The sequence below is a fragment of the Delphinus delphis genome, chromosome 9 (assembly GCF_949987515.2).
Source record: "Delphinus delphis chromosome 9, mDelDel1.2, whole genome shotgun sequence".
NCBI lineage: Eukaryota > Metazoa > Chordata > Mammalia > Artiodactyla > Delphinidae > Delphinus > Delphinus delphis.
The window spans coordinates 94,673,283-94,696,467 of record NC_082691.1 but is presented as its reverse complement, the minus strand read 5'-3'; the positions used below and the strand labels follow the sequence as shown (position 1 = coordinate 94,696,467).

Below are 23,185 nucleotides of genomic sequence, written 5' to 3'. Positions count from 1 at the left end.
AAAATCTGGCAAAAGTGTCGCCTTCCCTGGGCTGACTTTACCAACCTTCAGTCAGGGGTAAAGGCCCCTCCTCTCTGCTTCCATCTTATTCTCTCCGTATTTCTCTCTTAGCACTTGCCAAACTGCTGATTTACCTGGACCTCACCCCCAGCACTTGAATACCTGGACCTCACCCCCAGCACTTGAATACCTGGACCTCACCCCCAGCACTTGAATACCTGGACCTCACCCCCAGCACTTGAATACTTCTTGAGGGCAGGAAACCTGTCTTATTTGACTTTGCATTCCAAATATATAGCAGGGCTTGCCAGACAACAGGTATGCAGCAATTGTTTGCTGAAGAAATGATGGAAACAGTTTACATGCTCCCAGATTCTACAACTTAAATATGTAGTTACTCTATTTCTTCCTGAATGCAATCCCTACTCCACCAATGTAATTATCCCCTCAATCAACAGCAGTCATGCATTTTACTCACACAATTTGCCTTAGGTATAGAAAGTCCTTGGCGCCCCCCAAGTTCATTTTAATAATCATGTAGATTGGTCACCCCTAGTACTTTAATGGTTTTGTTATCCATCCGGAATTTATTTAGAAGGTAAAGGGAGCTATGTTTTCCAAACATTTTGCAATGGACATATATTACTTTTGTAATTCGAAAAACACTCGATACTCTGAATGTTAACATTAAAACCAAACTTTTCACTACATTCAAACTTCATCTGCCAATTTTCAGATTGGTCGAATTGTAAATATACTACCTTGATTTGCGTAAAAGCGGAACACAGTATATAGTACACAGATTAAGTATGCCTTTCCTATTAGCATTTTCATTAATATGCATTGTTGAGCTGTTCTCTATGCCAGTATTTTTCATTGTATAGTCTACAGCAGCATGGCCTGATAGAACTTTCTCTCATGATGGCAACTGTCTCTATACCTGTGCTGTCCAATACAGCAACCACTACCCACATCTGGCTAGTTTGAAAAAGCACAGTTGGAAGCACGAAGCATAGTTTGAAACCTCCTATATTATACACAAGCCTGTATGATTAGATATACAACTTCAGTTCATTTCCAGATGCTAATATAGACACCCTTGCAAATAGTTAATGAGATACAGGTCATTGTGTTCAAGGTTTGTCTGGTAAGAGTGAGTGAATGAATAGACAAAGGGAAGTAAAATATAAAATGAAATGAAATCTGGGCTTGGTAATGGAGAGGGTAAGTTGGTAGATGAGAGGAATCACAACAGGAATGCTTTCTGCATTTGTATATAAGTAAATATGCCCCATTTCAGTGCTGGAGCACGCTATATACATCTGTAGCAAGAAATTTTTAAGGGTTCCAAATACACACATCACAGAGGAACAACAAAATACCAGAAGTCAAGCTTCCACACTGTAAACTGTATTTACCTTAAGAGTGCTGAAAAAGTGGGCTACTTTGGTCTTCAGAGGCCCAAGATACCAGTACCTGAGAAAGACCAAGACAAAAATGTAATTAGAATATTAAAAGAACTGTCAATGTGCTAGATACCACTCATGACGGATAATGCATTAGAATTACACCTTTACCATGAGTGTCTGCTCTGGAGGCTTGGAGACTGTGGTTTAGTATTAAAAAAAAGTATTGCAGTTAAGTTTTTAATCTGCATTTGAATACCATGTCAAACCGTACATAATTAGTTATACAGCAGCTAGATCCTTGCAATCTACAAGGGATATATAATCAGAGTCTCCTTGAATCTCTAAATTCACAGGTATCACCGTAATATATACTTTCCACCATGGAATACAGCTGAGTATACATTCCAAATGAGTGGAGAGGGATAAAGCCACAATGAGACGCAGTTGCTGGGTGCTGATGTATTACTCATGAGCTAAATGGCTGCATTCTGTACACCGTGTTCTCTCTCACACACAAGCATACAATTAAAATCTGTAAATCAGCATAATTTCGCATTACTTATGTTATGCAGCTTGAAAATGGCAAATGTGAAATCTGGGAATGAAGAGGGTCTGCTTCATATTGCTAAATAACCTAAAAGCCACTGAAGAGAAAAAGATGCCTAGTTGGAATTAGGAAAGCGGCATAAAGTAGACTTCTCTCTTAAAACTCATCTCTGTCACCTACCAGCCCATCTTAACTGCTCCCCATTTGTTTTGGATCAATATGTATTTATTTAGCACTTACTATGTATATGGAGGAAACGAAGCAATATAATGAATATAAAATTCTTGCCTTTGAGGGCTCCTCCCCCAAAGTAACAGAAAACAACAAATAAATAAACATTTACATGACATGGTATAAACTGATCACGATTCATTGGTAAGGAGAGTCAAGAAGGCACAAGAAATCACTAAGGGCCTAAAATCACTGAAGCAGCCACACTTGCATAATGAATGACACAAGAATAAAGTAAGGGCATGAGACCTAGAAACATGGGTTGGATTTAGATACATAAAAGAGGGAAGGAGATCATTCTAGGCAGAAGGAGTAGTAAAAGTACGGGAAACACTGAGAGTAATAGCCAGGGCAAAAGGTTTATTTAAAGCAAAGATACACAACTCTGTAGTTAGGGGTGCTGACGGATTAAGTTGGGCCTTGAATGCCCAAATAAGGAGTTTAGCTATCCAACGAGCAATGCGGAACCACTCTATTACCCAGGTAAGTACCGCGATGCTATTCATGAGGGCTTGGACCAACTAATTTTTTTGTTTTGTTCTTTTGTTTCAAAGGTTACTCAATGATTTGCTTCTTTTCCCAGTTAGCCAGACAGAAACACATCCCATCCAAGGCAGTTTATTTCTACACTGCCTGCAGTTCCCTCCATCTGTATCAATAGCAAGTTCTGACACTGCGCTTGCAGTCTTCCCGAGGCCAGCTAGGAATCGGTTTCTCGCATCCCGATTGTTTCTCTCATGACACACAGAGCGACTCAGTGCGCGGTCCTAGTCCAGGTATAACAACAACCAGAATTTTAAAATTCACTGCTCAGAAATCAAACAGAATGTGGGCCCGCGTGTGATATTCCTAAAGGGCTGACCTATGCTTGTGCTCAATACATTTAGAAAGCAATTTGCTCTCATCAGATTTTCTCAGGGGAAACCAAGCAATTCCTCTTGGTAAATTGCTGGCATTTGAGATTACAGATCAGACACAAAGATAACTTGTGGAATCAAGATAACCACGGCATACTTGCAAATAAAAGCTGTGAAATATTAAAGAACACAGTGTGTGATATAACGTAGTGATATCTCTCTTTTGACAGTCCACTGTCAGGAACTTCATTAGCAGGAATAACCAGTGAAACAAAAGAGAGACATTTCTGTAGGCACCTCCCTGGCAGTCCAATGGTTAAAAGACTTCACCTTCCAATGCAGGGGGTGCGGGTTCGATCCCTGGTCGGGGAACTAAGATCCCACAGGCCACACAGCCAAAAAAACAAAACATAAAACAGGAGCAATATTATAACAAAAATTCAATAAAGTTAAAAATGGTCCACATCAAAAAAACCCAAAAACTTAGAAATTTCTGTAAAGAAAATGAGCAGGAATGCCTACAGTGTGAAAGAGGGGTTTCTTGATAAAAGCTGTGTGTGAGATCAATCCTAATTCATTTAAACCATACTAAAATTGTCAGCCCGTTTTCAAGAAGAGGTAAAGAAAAACTAAAACGCCCACCAGCGAGGAGGGAACCTCACGCCGCGTCTGCTCAGCCCCACCACAGGAAGCCCTGCCCAAGCAGCTTCTCCCTGCAACAGAACAGGACACACCCTCTTTCCGAGCCAGGAGCCTATTCTACACGATGAATTCTCCAAAAATAAGCCCGCTCGCATGAAAAGCCAGCAGCGGCCCTCTAATCACCTCCTCCACAGGCCTGTTTCTTTCATCTCCCAACATAGCCAGGCATCTGCCTTTCTTCCTCCTCTGAAAGAGGTGGCCTGGGCTCTGTGGATCTGCTAGGCTTTCAGAAAGAACACCTCTCGTCGGGGGGTCTTCCAACCAGGGTTGTGAAAGCTCCACGAGGCTGTGGCCCCAGCGGTGCCTCTGACTTCGTACCCAGCTAAGGAGGCCGCGGGAGGAGAGGCCATCCAGTGCCCCTCCGGGCTAGCGTGGCCTCACCCACGCTCAAATACGACGTCTAGAAAGAAAGATGCACGCTGCTCGTCTTGATCTTCCGCCAAGCTAGCGTGGAGGAAACCGGAACTCTCCGCAGCCTCTCTGCACGTAAGAACTTAAACCTCTACCTCTGTTATTCACACATAATTCAACCTCACTAACTCCTAGATCACTACATATTGAAACCGCAAAGACAGGGACAGAAATAAGAAGGTGTCTTAAAATCACCACACGTTAATACAGTGCCCCTTTACTTGCTAACTGAGACGCCAGCATCTCGGAAGGATCCCCATCGGAGGCCGGTCAGTGCAAACACTGGCTGTTCCTTTTCACCCTGGAAGTTAAACACATTTAATTTAAATTAATGACGACAATAACTTGGAACTCTCTACAGGCAAGTAACCAGCAAACGTTCATGGCCTACGTTTCATCAAACCAAAATTCTAAAAGGAATGTTCCAAATTTAAGAAATTAATTCTGTGAGTGCTCAGAGTACTTAAATAAACTGTCCTGTAAAATGAAGCTAACTTTCATGTATTAGGCCTCATGAATCCGCTGCCAAGAAAACATAGTATCATACTTCAGACTGTAATAATCATTAGGCTGATTCTTGGACCAATCAGTCGGGTCAGCCAGAATTTCTTCTCTCTCTTATACTTGTCCAAGGCAAAGATAATTTAAGCCTGCGTTCTCTTTGGAGGGCCAAGAGCTACCAAGGAAGATCAGCGTCCTGGTATGTACTCCAGAATGTTTCACTTGGATATCTGAAAATACAGCCAGATATTTGTCATAACAAATCAGGATGAAAAGTGACTTGGATTTAGCCCAGTGCTTTATGGCCAAATACTGCATATTATAATCAGCAAGCTTCTAATAAATCAGTGAGTTTATTTAGCAATATATAGAAAACACACAATTGAGCCGCTGCCTTCAAGAGTTTACACTTCATGATGAGCTTTCCTATATGAAAATATATACAACAGGATTCTGAAAGGGACTTTCCCGGTAGCTCAGAATTGCAGCTAAAGCCCAAGGGTACCCACATTCTAAAGAGAGCTGCCAAATGCCAGACACAACTCCACAGAATTTGCTAAACAGGCACAGAACCAGCTCGGTTTCCACCATGCCATCATTAGAACCAGTGTAAGCAGAAGATTAGGAACTGGAGGAGAATCCTTGGCACTGTAAGTTGTTGGCCTAGAGAAAGCGTCTAAGTCTTCTTAGGAGACGTAGTCCTTCCCCGCTCAGTCCCACTTTCACTCCTGTTCCACTCCTCTACCCTGAAACAAGTGAGGGTTTTCTAGGCAAATCACACATGAATAGGGCCAGCCTACCAGTGAAAGACACTGGCCTCTCATTCCTTGGTTGTGTATCTGCTGAAGCAGATTTCCTTTTCTGCTCTCTCCACCTGCTTAAGCAAGAGAAGAAGGAGCTAGAGGGAAATGGCAGAGCAAAGAGGTGGTGGTAAGGTAACCCACTACTGGCACAGCAAGGATGTATTAGTCTCCTGGGTGCCTAGTGCATACCGTGGAAGACAGAAGGGCTTGAGCCATCCTGACTATACTAAGCTAATCATTCATTCATTCTTTTTTTTTTCATGAATCATCATTAACGGATACATATTATATATTAGGAACTAGTGATAAAAAATGTCCTCAAAGAGCTCAAGGTATAATAGAGGGTAGAAAGACACAGACAATAACAACACAATGCAGTAGGTTCAAAGAACAGAGATGTGTATCAAGTATTATGAAAGTACAGAGCAGGTGCAACTGTATAGTGAGTGAGGGAGCCAAGGAGATGGATGGTCAGGGAAAACACAATGTAAGTTTTAAGACAAACCATAAATTTTAAAGAATAAGGTAAAATCTGAACAGACTGATTACTAGTAAGGAGACTGAATCAGTAGGAACCTCTCAACAAACAAAAGTCCAGGACCAGACAGTTTTACTGGTAGATTTTACCAAACATTCAAAGGAGAATTAATACCAATCCTTTTCATACTCTTCCAAAAAACAGAAGAGGAAGGAATTCTTCCAAACTGATTTTTTGAGGCCAGCATTACCCTGATACCAAAACCAGACAAGGACAATACAAGAAAACAAAATTAAAGGCCAATATTCCTGATGAACATAGATGCAAAAACCCTCAACAAAATATTAGCAAACCAAACTCAACCATACATTAAAAGGATGAGACACCATAAATCAAGTAAGATTTATTCCACGGATGCAAGGATGGTTCAACATCTTCAAATCAGTCAGTATGATATGCTACATCAACAAAATGAAGGATGAAAATCATATGATCATTTCACTAGATGCAGAAAAAGTATGTGATAAACTTCAACACTGATTTATGATAAAAACTCTCAACAAAGTGGGTATAGAGGGAACATACCTCAACATAATAAAAGGCCATATATGACAAGACCATAGCTTACATCCTACTCAACAGTAAAAAGCCTTTCCTCTAAGATCTTGAACAAGAAAGATGCCTACCCTTACCACTTTTATTCAACATAGTATTGGAAGTGTTAGAGCAATTAGGTAAGAAAAAGAAAGGCATCCAAATTGGAAAGGAAGAAGTAAAACTATCATGACTTACAGATGACATGACAGAACCAATGAATTCAGTAAAGTTGCAGGATACAAAATCAATACACAATAATCTGTGGCATTTCTATACACTAATAACAAACTATCAGAAAGAGAAATAAAGAAAACAATCCCATTTACAATTGCATCAAAAAGAATAAAATATCTAGGAGTAAATTTAACCAAGGAGGTGCAATTAAAAACTACAAGACATTAATGAAAGAAATTGAAAATGAGATGATATTCTATGCTCCTGGATTGGAAAAATTAATGATGTTCAAATGTCCATACTACCAAAAGCAATCTACAGATTCACTGCAATCCCTACCAAAATTCCAAAGACATTTTTCGAAGACATAGAACATATAATCCTAAAATTTGTATGGACCCACAAAGAAACCCCAAACAGCGAAAGCAATCCTGAGAAAGAAGAACAAAGCTGGAGGTATCACACTCCCTGATTTCAAACTATATTACAAAGCTATAGTGATTAAAACTGCATGGTACTGTCATAAAAAAAGACACATAAATCAACAGAACAAAGAGCCCAGAAATAAACCCACACATATATGGTAAATTAATTTATGACAAAGGAACCAAGAATACACAATGGGGAAAGGACAGTCTCTTCAATAAATGATGCTAGGAAAACTGGACAGTCACATGCAAAAGAATGAAACTGGACCACTATCTTACACCACATAAAAAAATTAATTCAAAATGGATTAAAGACTTCAGTATAAGATCTAAAACAATAAAGCTCCTAGAAGAAAACATATGGGGTAAGCTTCCTGACATAAGTCTTGGCAATGATTTTTAAATCTGACACCAAAAGCAAAAGCAACTAAAGCAAAAATAAATAAGTGGGGCTACATCATACTAAAAACCTTCTGTTCAGCAAAGGAAACCATCAACAAAATAAAAAGGCAACCTACTGAATGGGAGAAAATGTTTGCAAATCATATATCTGATAAGGGGTTAGTATCCAAAATATATAAAGAACTCATATAACTCAATAGAAAACAAACAAAAAAAAAAGCAATCCACTTGAAAAATGGGCAAAGCATAGAAACAGACATACTGATGCCCAGCATCATTAATCATCAGAGAAAGGCAAATGAAAACCACAATGAGATAACACTTCACACCTATTAGAATGGCTATCATCAAAAAGACAAGAAAAAACAAGCGTTGTTGAGAATGTGGAGAAAAGGGAAACTTTGGGCATGCTGGTGGGAATGTAAATTGGTGCAGCCACTATGGAAAACAGGATGGAAGTTCCTCAAAGAATTAAAAACAGAGCTACCATGTGATCCAGCAATTCCACTTCTAGGTATTTATCCAAAGAAAACACAAACGTTAACTCAAAAGATATATGCAACAGACACCGCAGAAATACAAAGCATCGTAAGAGACTACTACAAGCAACTCTATGCCAATATAAAATGGACAACCTGGAAGAAATGCACAAATTCTTAGAAAGGTATAACCTTCCAAGACTGAACCAGGAAGAAATAGAAAATATGAACAGACCAATCACAAGTAATGAAATTGAAACTGTGATTAAAAATTTTCCAACAAACAAAAGTCCAGGAGCAGATGGCTTCACAGGTGAATTCTGTCAAACATTTAGAGAAGAGCTAACACCCATCCTTCTCAAACTCTTCCAAAAAATTGCAGAGGAAGGAACACTCCCAAACTCATTCTATGAGGCCACCATCACCCTGATACCAAAACTAGACAAACATACTGCAAAAAAAGAAAATGACAGAACAATATCACTGATGAATATAGATACAAAAATCCTCAACAAACTACTACAAACAGAATCCAACAACACATTAAAAGGATCATACACCATGATCAAGTGGGATTTATCCCAGGGATGCAAGGATTCTTCAATATATGCAAATCAAGCAATGTGATACACCATATTAACAAACTGAAGAATAAAAACCATATGATCATCTCAATAGATGGAGAAAAAGCTTCTGACAAAATTCAACACCCATTTATGATAAAAACTCTCCAGAAAGTGGGCATAGAGGGAACCTACCTCAACATAATAAAGGCCATATATAACAAACCCACAGCCAACATCATTCTCAATGGTGAAAAGCTGAAAGCATTCCCTCTAAGATCAGGAACAAGCCACTATTATTCATCATAGTTTTGGAAGTCCTAGCTATGGCAATCAGAGAAGAAAAAGAATAAAAGGAATACAAATTGGAAAAGAAGTAAAACTGTCACTGTTTGCAGATGACATGATACTATACATAGAGAATCCTAAAGATGTCACCAGAAAACCACTAGAGCTAATCAATGAATTTGGTAAAGTTGCAGGATACAAAATTAACGCACAGAAATCCCTTGCATTCCTATACACTAACAACGAAAGATCAGAAAGAGGAATTAAGGAAACACTCCCATTCACCATTGCAACCAAAAGAATAAAACACCTAGGAATAAACCTGCCTAAGGAGGTAAAAGACCTGTACTCAGAAAACCATAAGACACTGATGAAAGAAATCAAAGATGACACAAACAGATGGAGAGATATACCACGTTCTTGGATTGGAAGAATCAATATTGTGAAAATGACTATACTATCCAAAGCTATCTACAGATTCAATGCAATCCCTATCAAATTACCAGTGGCATTTTTTACAGAACTAGACCAAAAAATCTTAAAATTTGTATGGAGACACAAAAGACCCCGAATAGCCAAAGCAGTCTTGAGGGAAAAAAACGGAACTGGAGGAATCAGACTCCCTGACTTTAGACTATACTACAAAGCTACAGTAATCAAGACAATATGGTACTGGCACAAAAACAGAAATACAGATCAATGGAACAGGATAGTAAGGCCAGAGATAAACCCACACACCTACGGTCAACTAATCTATGACAAAGGAGGCAAGGATATACAATGGAGGAAAGACAGTCTCTTCAATAAGTGGTGCTGGGAAAACTGGACAGCTACATGTAAAAGAATGAAATTAGAACACTCCTTAACACCATACACAAAAATAAACTCAAAATGGATTAGAGACCTACATGTAAGACCGAACACTATAAAACTCATAGAGGAAAACATAGGAAGAACACTCTTGGACATAAATCACAGCAAGATCTTTTTTGATCCACCTCCTAGAGTAATGGAAATAAAAACAAAAATAAACAAATGGGACCTAATGAAACTTAAAAGCTTTTGCACAGCAAAGGAAACTACAAACAAGACAAAAAGACAACACTCAGAATGGGAGAAAATATTCGCAAAGAATCAACGGACAAAGGATTAATCTACAAAATATATAAACAGTTCATGCACCTCAATATTAAAAAAACAAACAACCCAATCCAAAGATGTGCAGAAGATCTAAATAGACATTTCTCCAAAGAAGACATACAGATGGCCAAGAAGCACAAGAAAAGCTGCTCAACATCACTAATTATTAGAGAAATGCAAATCAAAACTACAATGAGGGGCTTCCCTGGTGGCGCAGTGGTTGAGAGTCCACCTGCCGATGCAGGGGACACGGGTTCGTGGGAAGATCACACATGCCGCGGAGCGGCTGGGCCCGTGAGTCATGGCCGCTAAGCCTGCGCGTAAAACTACAATGAGGTATCACCTCACACCAGTTAGAATGGACATCATCAGAAAACCTACAAACAACAAATGCTGGAGAGGCTGTGGAGAAGAGGGAACCCTCTTGCACTGTTGGTGGGAATGTAAATGGATACAGCCACTATGGAGAACAGTATGGAGGTTCTTTAAAAAACTAAAAATAGAACTACCATACGACCCAGCAATCCCACTACTGAACATATACTCTGAGAAAACCATAATTCAAAAAGACACATGCACCCCAATGTTCACTGCAGCACTATTTACAATATCTAACTCATGGAAGCAACCTAAATGTCCATCAACAGATGAATGGATAAAGATGTGGTACATATATACAATGGAATATTATTCAGCCCCAAAAAGGAATGAAATTGGGTCATTTGTAGAGACGTGGATGGACCTATAGACTGTCATACAGAGTGAAGTAAGTCAGAAAGAGAAAAACAAATATATTAACGCATATATGTGGAACCTAGAAAAATGGTACAGGTGAACCGGTTTGCAGGGCAGAAATAGAGACCCAGATGTAGAGAACAACCTATAGACACCAAGGGGGGAAAGTGGTGGTGGTGGGGTGGTGGTAGGATGAATTGGGAGATTGATGTTGACATATATACACTAATATGTATAAAATGGATAACTACTAAGAACTTGCTGTATAAAAAATTTTTTAAATAAAAAGATACATGCACCCCCATGTTCACTGCAGCATTAACTACAATAGCCAAGATACGGAAACAACTTAAGTGTCCATCGACAGATGAATGGATAAAGAAACTGTGGCACGCACACACACACGCATGCACACACACAGAGACTCAGGAATATTATTTAGCCATAAAATAGAATGGAAACTTGCCATTTGGGACAACATGGATGGACCTTGAGGGCACTGTGCTAAGTGAAGTAAGTCAGAGGAAGACAAATACTGTACGATCTCTCTTACATGTGAAATCTAAAAGAACAAAACATAACAACAAAGAAAACAAGCTTATAGATGATACAGAAAACAGATTGGTGGTTGCCAGAGGCAGGGAATAGGGGGTGGGAGGAATTTTTTTATTGCAATCTAACTATGTTTTTTGATCCAGCATTTATATGTATGTGTATCTATATCTATATCTGTATAATTCCTGGATTCATTCTTTTATTTATTCATTATAATTTTTTCAGATCTACCTAGGAGGTTCCCAAGAGTGAGCTAAGCACTATATAGTATTGAAAGAGAAGGAACAAGGCTGAATCATACAGTACTGGACTAGGGAAGATGCATGCTAATTAGAAAAAAAGAGAGAGAGAGAAATCAGGTCCCTTGAGGAAGGACACTATATTACAGTAATAAGTGCATACTACAGTGATTTCCCCAGTCCTTCCCCAAAAAGGAAAACTAAATAAAGCACCGAGATTGGGGAGGGTGGGAAGAAAGTAGAGAGAAAGAAAAGAAACGAGGAGAAAAGGCGCTCTAGCCTAAGGGAGAGAATTAACACTATGTGAATAGTTTGCTGTATCAATGGGAACATTTCCCAAATGTTTCTTAAGATGTTAAGTGTTACAGCTGATGATGATGATGATATGATGATGATGATGATGATAGAAGATTCCATGTTGAAATAAGTTGGGAAATATCAAACTTATTTGGTTTGAAAGAAGTTATGTTTACTGCAATTCTTTTTAGAGTCTTTAATATGTTAATGTACATTATAAATGTCCAAAAGAAGAAATACAATATACAGCTTTCCTGAGTTGTTAACTGTTCAGCCCTCCTCTGGGAAGACATCTTGCATAAGTAATATTCCTTAGGGAAATGCTGTTCTAAAGCATGTAGTGGAAGCGAGAAGTGCTGAGCTAAGTACTCAAGATTTCCTGACTGGTGCTCTAAAACCATTTTCCCTTTCTTCATGTAGGGGGAAGAATTTTGGGACTCTTCTGTTAAGATTAACCGAAAAGCCTTGCAACCTTAAGGTTCCACGGAATTGAGTTGCTATGTTCCAGCAAGGGGTAGGAAAGGAGTGTGAAGAATGTGAAGAGTCTAGAAAAGCAGATGGGCACGGAGCCCTCAGGATTCAGCAGAGGCCAGTAGTGAAGACACTGGTCCCAGCTGGAGGACACACAAGCACAGGAAAAATAAGCAAGGTCAGCTGAACAGAGTGGAAGCCAACAGACAAAGCACCACTGTATCTTAGGCCAGTGAAGTTCTGGGCAACAGTCAGATTATGAGATGGAGAGATGAGAAAACAAGAACAGGTACTGTACAGAAAGACAGGCATGCAGCCAGGCCTTAGCAGCAAAGGAGATATGCTGCTCCAAGTCAGAGGCTCCCCTGGACAGAGCAAATCCCTGAGGGGAAATGACCTCATGCTCTGCAGAGGAAAACAACTGGGAGAGCTGGGTGCAACAGAATTTAAGGAACAGTGACAAGAAAACGATCCTGGTCAACTAGACAACTGCCCGACCTATGGATTTTAGGGATTCTAGATGAAGAAAAAGAATCAAGGCAGAAGGAGCTCAGGAGCAGCTCTAAGCATCGTCGTATGAGAATGATCAGAGCTGGGGCTTTAACAGAAGGAATCCAGGAATGAAAGACAGGGGAAAGGGGGAGAGTCTCACTCTCACCACCTCCCCTATCTTCCTCATTTGGTTCTGGGTCGGCAGGGTCTGAGTCGAACTGAGAGACCAAAAAGAAAGAACTAGGAAGAATTCCATAAATCTTTACAGTAGTTACTTTAAAGTCAACTTCCAGGCATTGTAGATGTCCACGTGGGAAAACTGCCCTTTAAAAATCATGTGACAGGCCAAGAGTGATCCCACCTAGACAAAGCAGTGAAGGAAAAAGCAATGGACTGTAAGACAGAAAATCCTTATTCTACTTCTGTCTACAGCACAACTAGTCACATGATCAGATAACCCTTTTTAAAAAATCTGTCCAATGAAGATACTAATACACATCTTGCCTCCCTCACTGAGTCAGAAGTCCTAAGGAGAAGCGAACTCACACTATACAATGAAAACATAAAGCACTATTATAGCTTCCAAGGACTATTTCTTTTCTTTTTGGAGAATCTTCCATTATATGTTTAATTGTGTTTCAGTTTGTTTTTTAAAAGAAGAGGAATCTGGTATCAGGCTTCATCTGCAATGCTTTTCACCACACTCTGAAAGCAATTTCCAGAAATAAAGAAAAAAGAGAAGACAAATTCAGCCTAGCTGGGTGCCTCAGAAACTACAGTAGAGGCTACCATACTATGTTTTCTAGGAATTGATTTTAAAAGTTTTCTGCTTCCTGGGGTGTGTTACCAATATACAGAGCCTGTGTTAAATTTGACACTGGTTTCATCAATTCACAGAATCAGTATATTTGAAAGAAAAAGATAAAGGAGACAAGAGACATTTAAATGCAAGCACAGTCAAGAATGTTCAGTTAAATCCTAATTACTCTAGAATGTATTACTTCTCACACATATATAAGAAGCAGTAAATCACTCGGTTATTAAGAGACCTACCCTGATTCACTCCTTTGACAGCAACAATAAAATAATGGATGCTGATCTGTAGTCTCTTTTCCAGGTTAACATACCTTTCAGCACATTTTGTGAAAACGATTAAGCTTTATTAGATGCTAAAGAATCAACTGCAACTTAAATCGCTTTTACCCTGACCAACAAGGTCATGGTGGAGAGTCCAGATATCACTGCATAAAGCACAAAGGAAAATAAAAGGGAAATGGGTTGCAAGTTCACGGGTTCATCAACCGTAAACGTGCATATAGCAAATGCCATATAACTAGGAACGACATTTTAGGACTGAAGTTTGGAATCATGACACAGTACGGAGGCTTCTTCCACAGATACTAGGAAACTTGCATGCATATACAATGTGCATAGCCTTTGGAGGACAACCTGAATGCAGCTGGTACATTCTGAGGCTGAACCTGAGTAAAGTAGGCAGGATTCGCTGTTTATAGGATTATTTGGCTTTATGGCTCAGCCTTCTTACGAACCTGCCTTTTCCAGGGGGAAAAAGAAGAAACTTAGATGAAGAAGGAATAGATACTTAACTACCATCAAGCGAGAATATCTTTTCCCTAGGAATTAAACCCTTTTTAGAGAGAAGATTCTGATCAGGAATCAGGAATGGCTATTGGGTCTTCTTCCCTCCAAAATTTTAATATTGGTAAGATGTCAAACCAAAAAACCTTTTATACGTGCAATGAACACCATATTTACCTCTCACCCAGCTTCACCAGGCCAACATTTCCCCACGTTAGCTTTATCTCTGTGTGTATAGTTTGTAGTATTGTTAAATCATTTGCAAATAAATTGCAGGCTTCATGACCTTTCACTCCTAACTATTTCAGCATGTATCTCCCAAGAACAAGGACATACACAGACATAACCATAACACCACTGTCACTCTCAAGAACTCTCACACTGGCATATAACATCTAATATATCATCCATATTAAAATATCTCTGATGTCTTTTACAGCTGACACTGTTTTTCATTTTTCCAGTCCAGGATCTCGTACTGGACTTCATTATGATATTTCTTTAGTTTCCCTTAATCTTGAACAGACTATCTTCTTTTAGATTTCGTGACACTGACATTTTTGAAGAAGCCAAATCAATGGTTGTTTTTAGAATGTCCTACAATTTGGATTTGATTGTTTTCTCATTATTAGAGTCAGTTAGATTAAGACTAATGTTTGGGGCAGAAAACTACGTAGGTGATGTTGTACCCTTCTCAATACATCACATCCGGAGGCAGATAATGTCCATCTGTCCCATGATTGGTGATGCTGTTTGATCACCTGGTTAAGGTGGTGTATGCTAGATCTCTCTACTATAAAGGTACTTTTTCCCTTTGTAATTATTAAGTAACTTGCGATCATCTGAGACTGTGTGGATATTTGTTTCTCAACGACCTTTTATCCAATGTGTGTAGCATCCATTCATGATCCCTGTTTGAATTAGTGATTTCATCAGTGATTGCCCAATGGTAATTCTCTAACTCTGTCGTATCTTATACATTTACAATTTGGCAATTCTTCTGTAACATAACTATAGATTCATCATTCTTATTTAATGTATTATAATCCACTAGCATTATTCTTTTTGATGTCCAAACCAGCCCAAAATTGGCCAATAGGGTACCATCAGGCTGCCTCCTATTTTGCGTTGTCTTCATCAGTTTTTGAGTAGTTCTTTGCCTTATTCTTGCCCTGCCTCTGAAAGACATCTTTTCACAGGATCCTGTTAAGTTTTATTAGGGAATGGTACTTAGAGACCAAAATCTGGATGCCAGATATGCTCGTTGTTGTTGGGTGTCACTGCCTTTAGGCCCCTTCAGTGGGCAAAGCGAGCAAATGTCTTTCTAGAGTAATTCATGAGCTCATCTACAAATCAGTAAGAAAATGTTAGACAACCCAATAGAAAAATGGGAAGTTCTGCTCCTCTCTAGGATGTAGGAAGCAACAAGGAACATTGTTCCCACCCTAAAAATGAGGAAAAGCCTGATAATCTACAGAATCATAATTATTCTCAAGCCCATCAGAGAGCTGACAATGCAAGACAACCAAGTAACCTGAATCCCAAAGAGAAGGCCCTCGAAAAGACAGATGGGCCACGAGAAAGGCAGAGCCTTTGGCAGGGCATGAGATAGAGAGGTGGCCACCATGCAAACAGGTGAGATGAAATCGGGTGCTGTCCTAAGTGCGTTATATTTATTAGCTCTTTTAATACTCAAAACAACCATATAAAACAGGAAAATTACTTGTGGGCCAAAGGTAATCAGAGGAACTAAAAATCATGATACAACCATACTGAGAGGCGATACAGAGGACTTCTGATAAGAGGCCAAGAGATAAGGTCTAAAACTGATAAACCAAAAAGTAGTATTATATACTTAAACTGAATTATACACCTAAAAATGGTTCTGATCGTAAATTTCATGTTTTGTGGGTTTTTTTTTTTAACCACAATTTTTAAAAGTAGCATCACGAGCATACTAATTAGTGATAACTAGAACAAACAGGTAAAACTATCTTCTCTGGGGGTTATACTGCACATAGGAAAGGGTAAGAAGAAGAACAGTTGTGTTCCTTACAATCTTATTTGAACTACTATATTTTTTTTAAAGTGTGTATTACTTTGTTAATTTTTTCAAACTCTGATGAAAAGATCTTACCTTGATCTGCAAGACATCAAGTGGAACTGTCTCTCCTTTCACAATGGCAAGTGTAGCATCTGTAATATGTCTAAAAGATAACAAGAAGGAAATGATCATGTTGTGAAAAATAAGCAACATCTCCCCCAACACACACACACACACACACACACACACACACACACACACACAACCACACTCCTACCCAGAGAACTAATAGCTGGGTCAAGAAAAAGACAAATTCTTTCAAAATATTCCAAGAAAGCAGAACAAAGGTGTATAAAATAATTACTGATACAAATCTAGTGGAAGGCTCTGATACAGACTCAAAGAGAAGGCTTTGGCAAAGAGAAGTTTATGCAAGGCACCAATCATTTATTTACCTCACATTTATTGAGTCTCTACATTGTGTCTGACTTTTATCACTGGAAAATATGATAAATAAATAATAATACATCTTTCATTCATTGTAAGAGAATGAAAGTCAAGCACTTCAAAAACCATATTCCTTTTTACTCTAATAATCTGAAGGATAGCTAAAGGACAGGATTTGCTGGAGTTATCTTAGCAAAATATAATAAATCCCCAAAATATACACATTAACTCCAATGCTTGGATTACATTCTGGGTTCCCTAGGAAGCAAGTTGAAACTTAAGAAACAGCCTACTTTACTTTCTCATATTTCTCTATCAACATATCTTTATCCCATTTTCCCTCCAATACAGTTGCTATCTGGGAAGTAGGCAGCAGTTTAGAAAATGAGATTCAATTTAGGAGAAAGCAAGACACATGTTCACCAGTTTAGATTAATTTGATATGAATACATTAATTTCAAAGGAAGTTATTAGAAAGAATCCTAAAGCTTTGTGCTCGCTCTGAGTAGTACCTAGCACATTAAGAGGTTTAAGAAGTGCTTTTGAGAGGCTGACCTTTAAAAAATGTTCCAAATGAAAAATGCCTTTTTCTATTAATTCTTTTTCAAAATTCCTTGGCAGAAGATGGTTAAAATGCAACCTTAAATTTATCATTCTCCAGCAATAATTGAAAGTTCTAAATAAAGCAGCACTGTAGCACGAAACAGCTATTTTTTAGGATTATTTATCTGCAACATTCCAAATTCAAAATTCCTTTTTCTTCTGTAGTAATTATGGTACAACAAATCTCGACAGCAATGCAAAAAGCAAAGCCTTGTTCTTTTAGGTGGCCTCAGGCATCTGCCATGTTAAGAGGTCTACAAAATTATGAACCCAGGGCAGACTGACTTAATTATCTAAGAGCCCTGGGGCATGCTTATAAATTAAGTCTTATAAATCTTTAAATTATAAATAGAAGCAGCAACAACATTAGTTTAACTACAGGGAAAATCAGCTCCTAAAAAACTGAAGGCTATTTAAGACCTTGAGGGCAGCCACACTGCACAGACACTGGCTTTTGGATAGGTGAGGTGTTCTCTAAGGGACATGTCCTACCTCTGCATCACTGGCATATCTGGTAATGCTTGCAAGCAGTTCTAATAATCTATACTGACAGGGGGAAAGACTAGCTATCTAAAGTAACCAAGACCCAAACCAGATAGGATTTGTCTCAGATAAGAAAAGATGTTTGATTCATTGTTTGTCATATTTATAGCCCCTCAGAAATTCTAAACTGGGAAAAAAATATGGCAAACTGAAATGCCACATTAGGCTGCAGGATGATTGGTAAAGAGCTGAACCCTCCCCATCAGACTAAGGCTTGAAGCATGAGAGACGTTTTAATAAAGGCCTGATATATGTCTATGCTTATGCCTGGTGTTTGATATATGGAGCAAGGTTTTTATCTAAAAAAAAAAGTTAAAAGATAAAAGATGACTCCTAAAACTACAACAGCAAAAACAAATCCACAAAACCAGCCTATTCAAAATCCCAAAGCAGACCTGGACAGCCACATGCAAAAGAATGAAACTAGACCACTAGCTTACACCATACACAAAGATTAGCTCAAAATGGATTAAAGAATTGAATGTAATAAGACCTGAAACCATAAAACTTCTAGAGGAAAACATAGAAGGTAAGCTTCTTGACATAAGACTTGGCAATGATTTTTTTTTTTTTTTTTTTTTTTTTTTTTTTTTGCGGTATGCGTGCCTCTCACTGCTGCGGCCTCTGGACGCGCAGGCCCAGCAGCCATGGCTCACGGGCCCAGCTGCTCCGCGGCATGTGGGATCCTCCCAGACCAGGGCACGAACCCATGTCCCCCGCATCAGCAGGAGGACTCTCAACCACTGCGCCACCAGGGAAGCCCGGCAATGATTTTTGAATCTAACACCAAAAGCAAAAGCAATAAAGGTAAAAATAAGTAAGTGGGGCTACATGATACTAAAAACCTTCTGTGCAGCAAAGAAAACCATCAATGAAATGAAAAGGCAACCTATTGAATGGGAGAAAATATCTGCAAGTCATATATCTGGTAAGTGGTTAATATACAAAATATATAAAGATCTCATACAACTCAACAGAAAAAAAAATCCACTTGAAAACTGGGTAGATAATTGGAATCGACATTTTTCCAGAGAAGACATACAGATGTCCAACAGGTACATGAAAAGATGCCCAGCATCATTAACAACCAGGGAAATGCAAATCCAAACACAATGAGACATCACCTCACACCTGTTAGAATGGCTATTATCAAAAAGATAAGAAATAACAAGTATCGTAGAGGATGTGGAGAAAAGGGAACCCTCCTGCACTGTTGCTGGGAATGTAAATTGGTGCAGCCACTATGGAAAACAGTATGGAGGTTCCTCAAAGAATTAAAAATGGAACTACCATATGATCCAGCAATTCCACTTCTGGGTATTTATCCGAAGAAAGCGAAAACACTAACTCAAAAGATATACGCACCCATGTTTGTTGTTCAGCATTATTTACAGTAGCTAAGATATGGAAACAAGCTAAGTGTCCATTGACAGATGAATGAATAAAGAAGATGTGATATATATGTGAGATACATATATATATATATATACGTTTGTGTGCACACACACATACACTGGAATACTATTCAGCAATAAAAAAGAATGAAATTTTGCCATCTGCAACAACACTGATGGACTTGGAGGGTATTATACTAAGTGAAGTTAAGTCAGACAAAGAAAGACAAATACTGTATGATATCTTATATGTGGTGGCATCTTTAAAAAAACAAAACAAAACAAGGGACTTCCCTTGTGGTGGTGGTTGAGAATCCGCCTGCCAATGCAGGGGACACGGGTTTGAGCCCTGGTCCGAGAAGATCCCATATGCCATGGAGCGACTAAGCCCGTGCGCCACAACTGCTGAGCCTGCGCTCTAGAGCCTGCGAGCCACAACTACTGAAGCCAGTGCGCCACAACTACTGAAGCCTGCACTCTAGAGCTCGCGAGCCACAACTACTGAAGCCCACACGCCACAAATACTGAAACCTGTGCGCTAGAGCCCGTGCTCCACAACAAAAAGCCACTGTAACAAGAAGCCCGTGCACCGCTAGGAAGAGTGGCCCCCCATCGCAGCAACTAGAGGAAGCCTGCATGCAGCAACGAAGACCCAATGCAGCCAAAAAATAAATTAAATTAAATTAAAAATTTAAAAAATCGAGTTCATAGATGATACAGAGAACAGATTGATGGTTGTCAGAGGTAGGGTGTGGGAGGTTGGTAAAAAGGGCGAAGGGAGTCAAGTTATAAAATAAGTCAGTCATCGAAACAAAGACCCAACACAGCCAAAAATAAATAAATAAATAAATAAATTTATAAAAAATAAGTCAGTCATAGGGATGGAACGTATAGCATGGCAACTAACGTTAATAATACTGTATTACATGTCTGAAAGTTTTTAACAGAGTATATCTTAAAAGTTCTCATCACAAGGAAAAACTATTCTGTAACTATTGAATGGTGACAGATGTTAACTATAATTATTGTGGTGGCATATAAATATCAAATCACTGTGTTATACACCTGAAACTAATATGTTTTATGTCAACTATACCTCAATCTAAAATAAAAATCCCAAAGCAGAAAAAAAATCCAAAACAGAAAATCACCTGAGTATTATTATTGTTATTGATTCTAGAAGGTTATAACAAGAAATGTCTTGAGAAGATTTCAATTCATTCATTCAACAAATATTTTTTATTGACCTCCCCCAATGTATCACAAAGCTTACATTAAAGATCAGGCAACTGACAATGAGAACCTGCCTGAAAATGATTTGTCCAAGATTATATTTTTAATCATTATCAAAGCCATGACTCAAATTCAAGATTCCCATCTTCCTGAAAGACTAAATCTTTGTTTACATAATGCTTTTGAAAGAAAAGAGCAATAACAGCAACTTGCCTGACTCCTGAGGACACTATTAGACTCACAACAATTTAATTTAATGTCAGGGTTGCACTACTTCCTCTGTCTACTTTATCCACACTGCCTTCCACTTTTGGCATTCCCTAAAGGACGTAACTATATTTGGTTGTTTTAGCTACTTATATTATCAAGGTAATGGAGCCAAGGCTGCTGCTGGCCCAGTCTCCGCAGGGAACTTGCTATTTGTCATCATACACACTTAAAGCAAACAAATGATCACAGCAAGTATGTCTTCACCAGAGAATCTTACAACACAAAAGCACACAAACAGTATGCTTGGATCAGCGAAGCTACCTTCATAAGTGTCAGAAGGACATCAGTATTCATCTCCATACCTGACCTGAGGACTTAACATGAGATCACCAGGGTCCCGCAACCCAACAGAGAAACTTCCCAATCAACCCAACGCTTGAACTCTGATCTCTTCCTCTTAATGATCTGAAGTTTCAGGCTATCAAAACTCAAAAAGAAAATTATATCACACGTGTGAATTCTCCATTCCCAGGCTCGCTTACCCACAAATGCTACCATCCCACATTGACAACCTACTGGACTTTGTTTCCACTTTCGGCAAAGAGTGTCTGACTCAAACTACTGGTCTGGCCCAGTGGGATAAATCCAATGGGAATCTTACTGAAGGTAGCCTGGCGAGGAAGAAAACAAGAGCAAAGTTTTATTGTTATGGTCAGAAAATGAGGTTGAACAGAGAGGCACAGGTGTGTCCACTATGACAAAGTAACTGACCCTGGGCCTGCCTCCCAGCCTTCCTTCCCACACCCCTAGACAAGCAACCAGGTAATACTGAGGAAGCAGGTTCTAGAACAAGGCAGTTCATGAAAACAACATACCTTCAAATTTGGAAGGAATATTTGGGTGCTCACTAATGGCAACTGGTTGAAAGAAATTTGGTTAAGAAAATGAGGGTCTTAGATATTAGATAAATGCATGATTGTGACAGACTGTATTACGTTGCCACACTATTTGACAAAGTTGCAGATAGAATTCAACTAAAAATGTCTAACATTTGTACAGTGACTGAGGACAGGTGAAAGTGCCTTATAAACTACCTCAAGTATAAACAAGGCTAAGAGAATAAGCAAGGTCAAGTAGCAGAAGAATGGCATAGTAGAGGACTTAATTAAAGGCCACAAATAAACAGATACCGCAAGGTTCCTAAAGATTATCTTGAGCTCAGTCTACTATTACTAAAGGGACTGTGAAGGATCTTCTTTCTTGTTGTTACTTATAAAATATTTTATCACATTTTTCTATAATAATTTAAAGTAATCTCACGAATACCCATGTACCCAAGACCCAGATTTAACAAATATTACATTTTGCCATATTTGCTTCAGAGTTTTAAGAAATAAAGTGATGCAGATACAACTCAAGTCCCTTCTCATCCTACTCCCCTTTCCCTTCCTAGAGGAAGCCTTTATCGTGAGGTGGGTGTGATTCCTTTCCATTCACATTGTTACCCTTTTACTACATAGTTTAGGCATCTATTAAGAGTACCTTTGTTTTCTGAATTTTAAAAATTTATAGAAATGCATAAAATACTTTGGCAACCTGCCTTTTTTTATTGAATATTTTTTAGATTTACCACGTAGATATTTATAAACCTAGTTCATTCATTTTAACTGTTGTATGGCTCCCAATATATGAATATACCACAATTTATTAATGAAGGAATCCTTTGAAGAAAAGATTCTATGGGGAAATTTTATATTTTAAACAACTCTTGGTAAAAGCCATTGGATACCCTGGATCCCCAAAGCAGAAAAGTCCACCATGAGTTAATAAAAGTGTTCTATGACATAGGCAGAAGTACTTTATTTTCTAAAGTCTGAGGAAGCACAACTTGTGCCCATCTTAAAATATAAAAAGGGGAGAAAGGGTAAAAGAAAGAAATAAAGAGAGATTAAAACAGGAAAGTAAAAGTCAAAATGCAATGATTCTTATTTTAAAGCTCACCTCATCTGCTCTTCGAAGAACTCCAGTTATAACCTACAAATGTTTTAAAAAAATTATTATGAACAACTTGTACTTCCTTTATCATAAAAGAATTGGATTCAATTTTCATGGACCACAAACTTGTTCCTGTTTTCTTCCTAGAAACTATGTCAAAAGATGTATTGGCTCTTAAAGCACAAACTTTTCTCCAATAAGATCAGAGCTAGATTAGATTTTATTCTCCACCTAGGAACAATAGTACTATAAAGGCTAAGATAAAATAATTATAAAACTTCCACATTATATTAGTAAAATTACATTTTAAGTTCTATA

The 23,185-nt window shown here is 38.5% G+C and overlaps 1 protein-coding gene across 3 annotated transcripts in view; it reads right to left on the bottom strand.

Moving 5' to 3' along the window:
* Positions 1-23,185, bottom strand: part of AGK (acylglycerol kinase) — an 86,324-nt gene that overhangs the window by 15,279 nt on the left and 47,860 nt on the right. For 2 of the 3 annotated variants that reach the window (XM_060021012.1, XM_060021011.1), the window contains exons 7-12: positions 22,874-22,906; positions 21,748-21,789; positions 21,449-21,543; positions 16,536-16,605; positions 4,379-4,458; positions 1,419-1,476 (exon numbers count right to left, since the gene is read on the bottom strand). In XM_060021012.1, coding sequence (XP_059876995.1) covers positions 1,419-1,476; positions 4,379-4,458; positions 16,536-16,605; positions 21,449-21,543; positions 21,748-21,789; positions 22,874-22,906 — 378 coding nt within the window. The remainder of the gene's footprint in view (positions 1-1,418; positions 1,477-4,378; positions 4,459-16,535; positions 16,606-21,448; positions 21,544-21,747; positions 21,790-22,873; positions 22,907-23,185) is intronic. The other variant, XM_060021014.1, reaches the window with a different exon arrangement.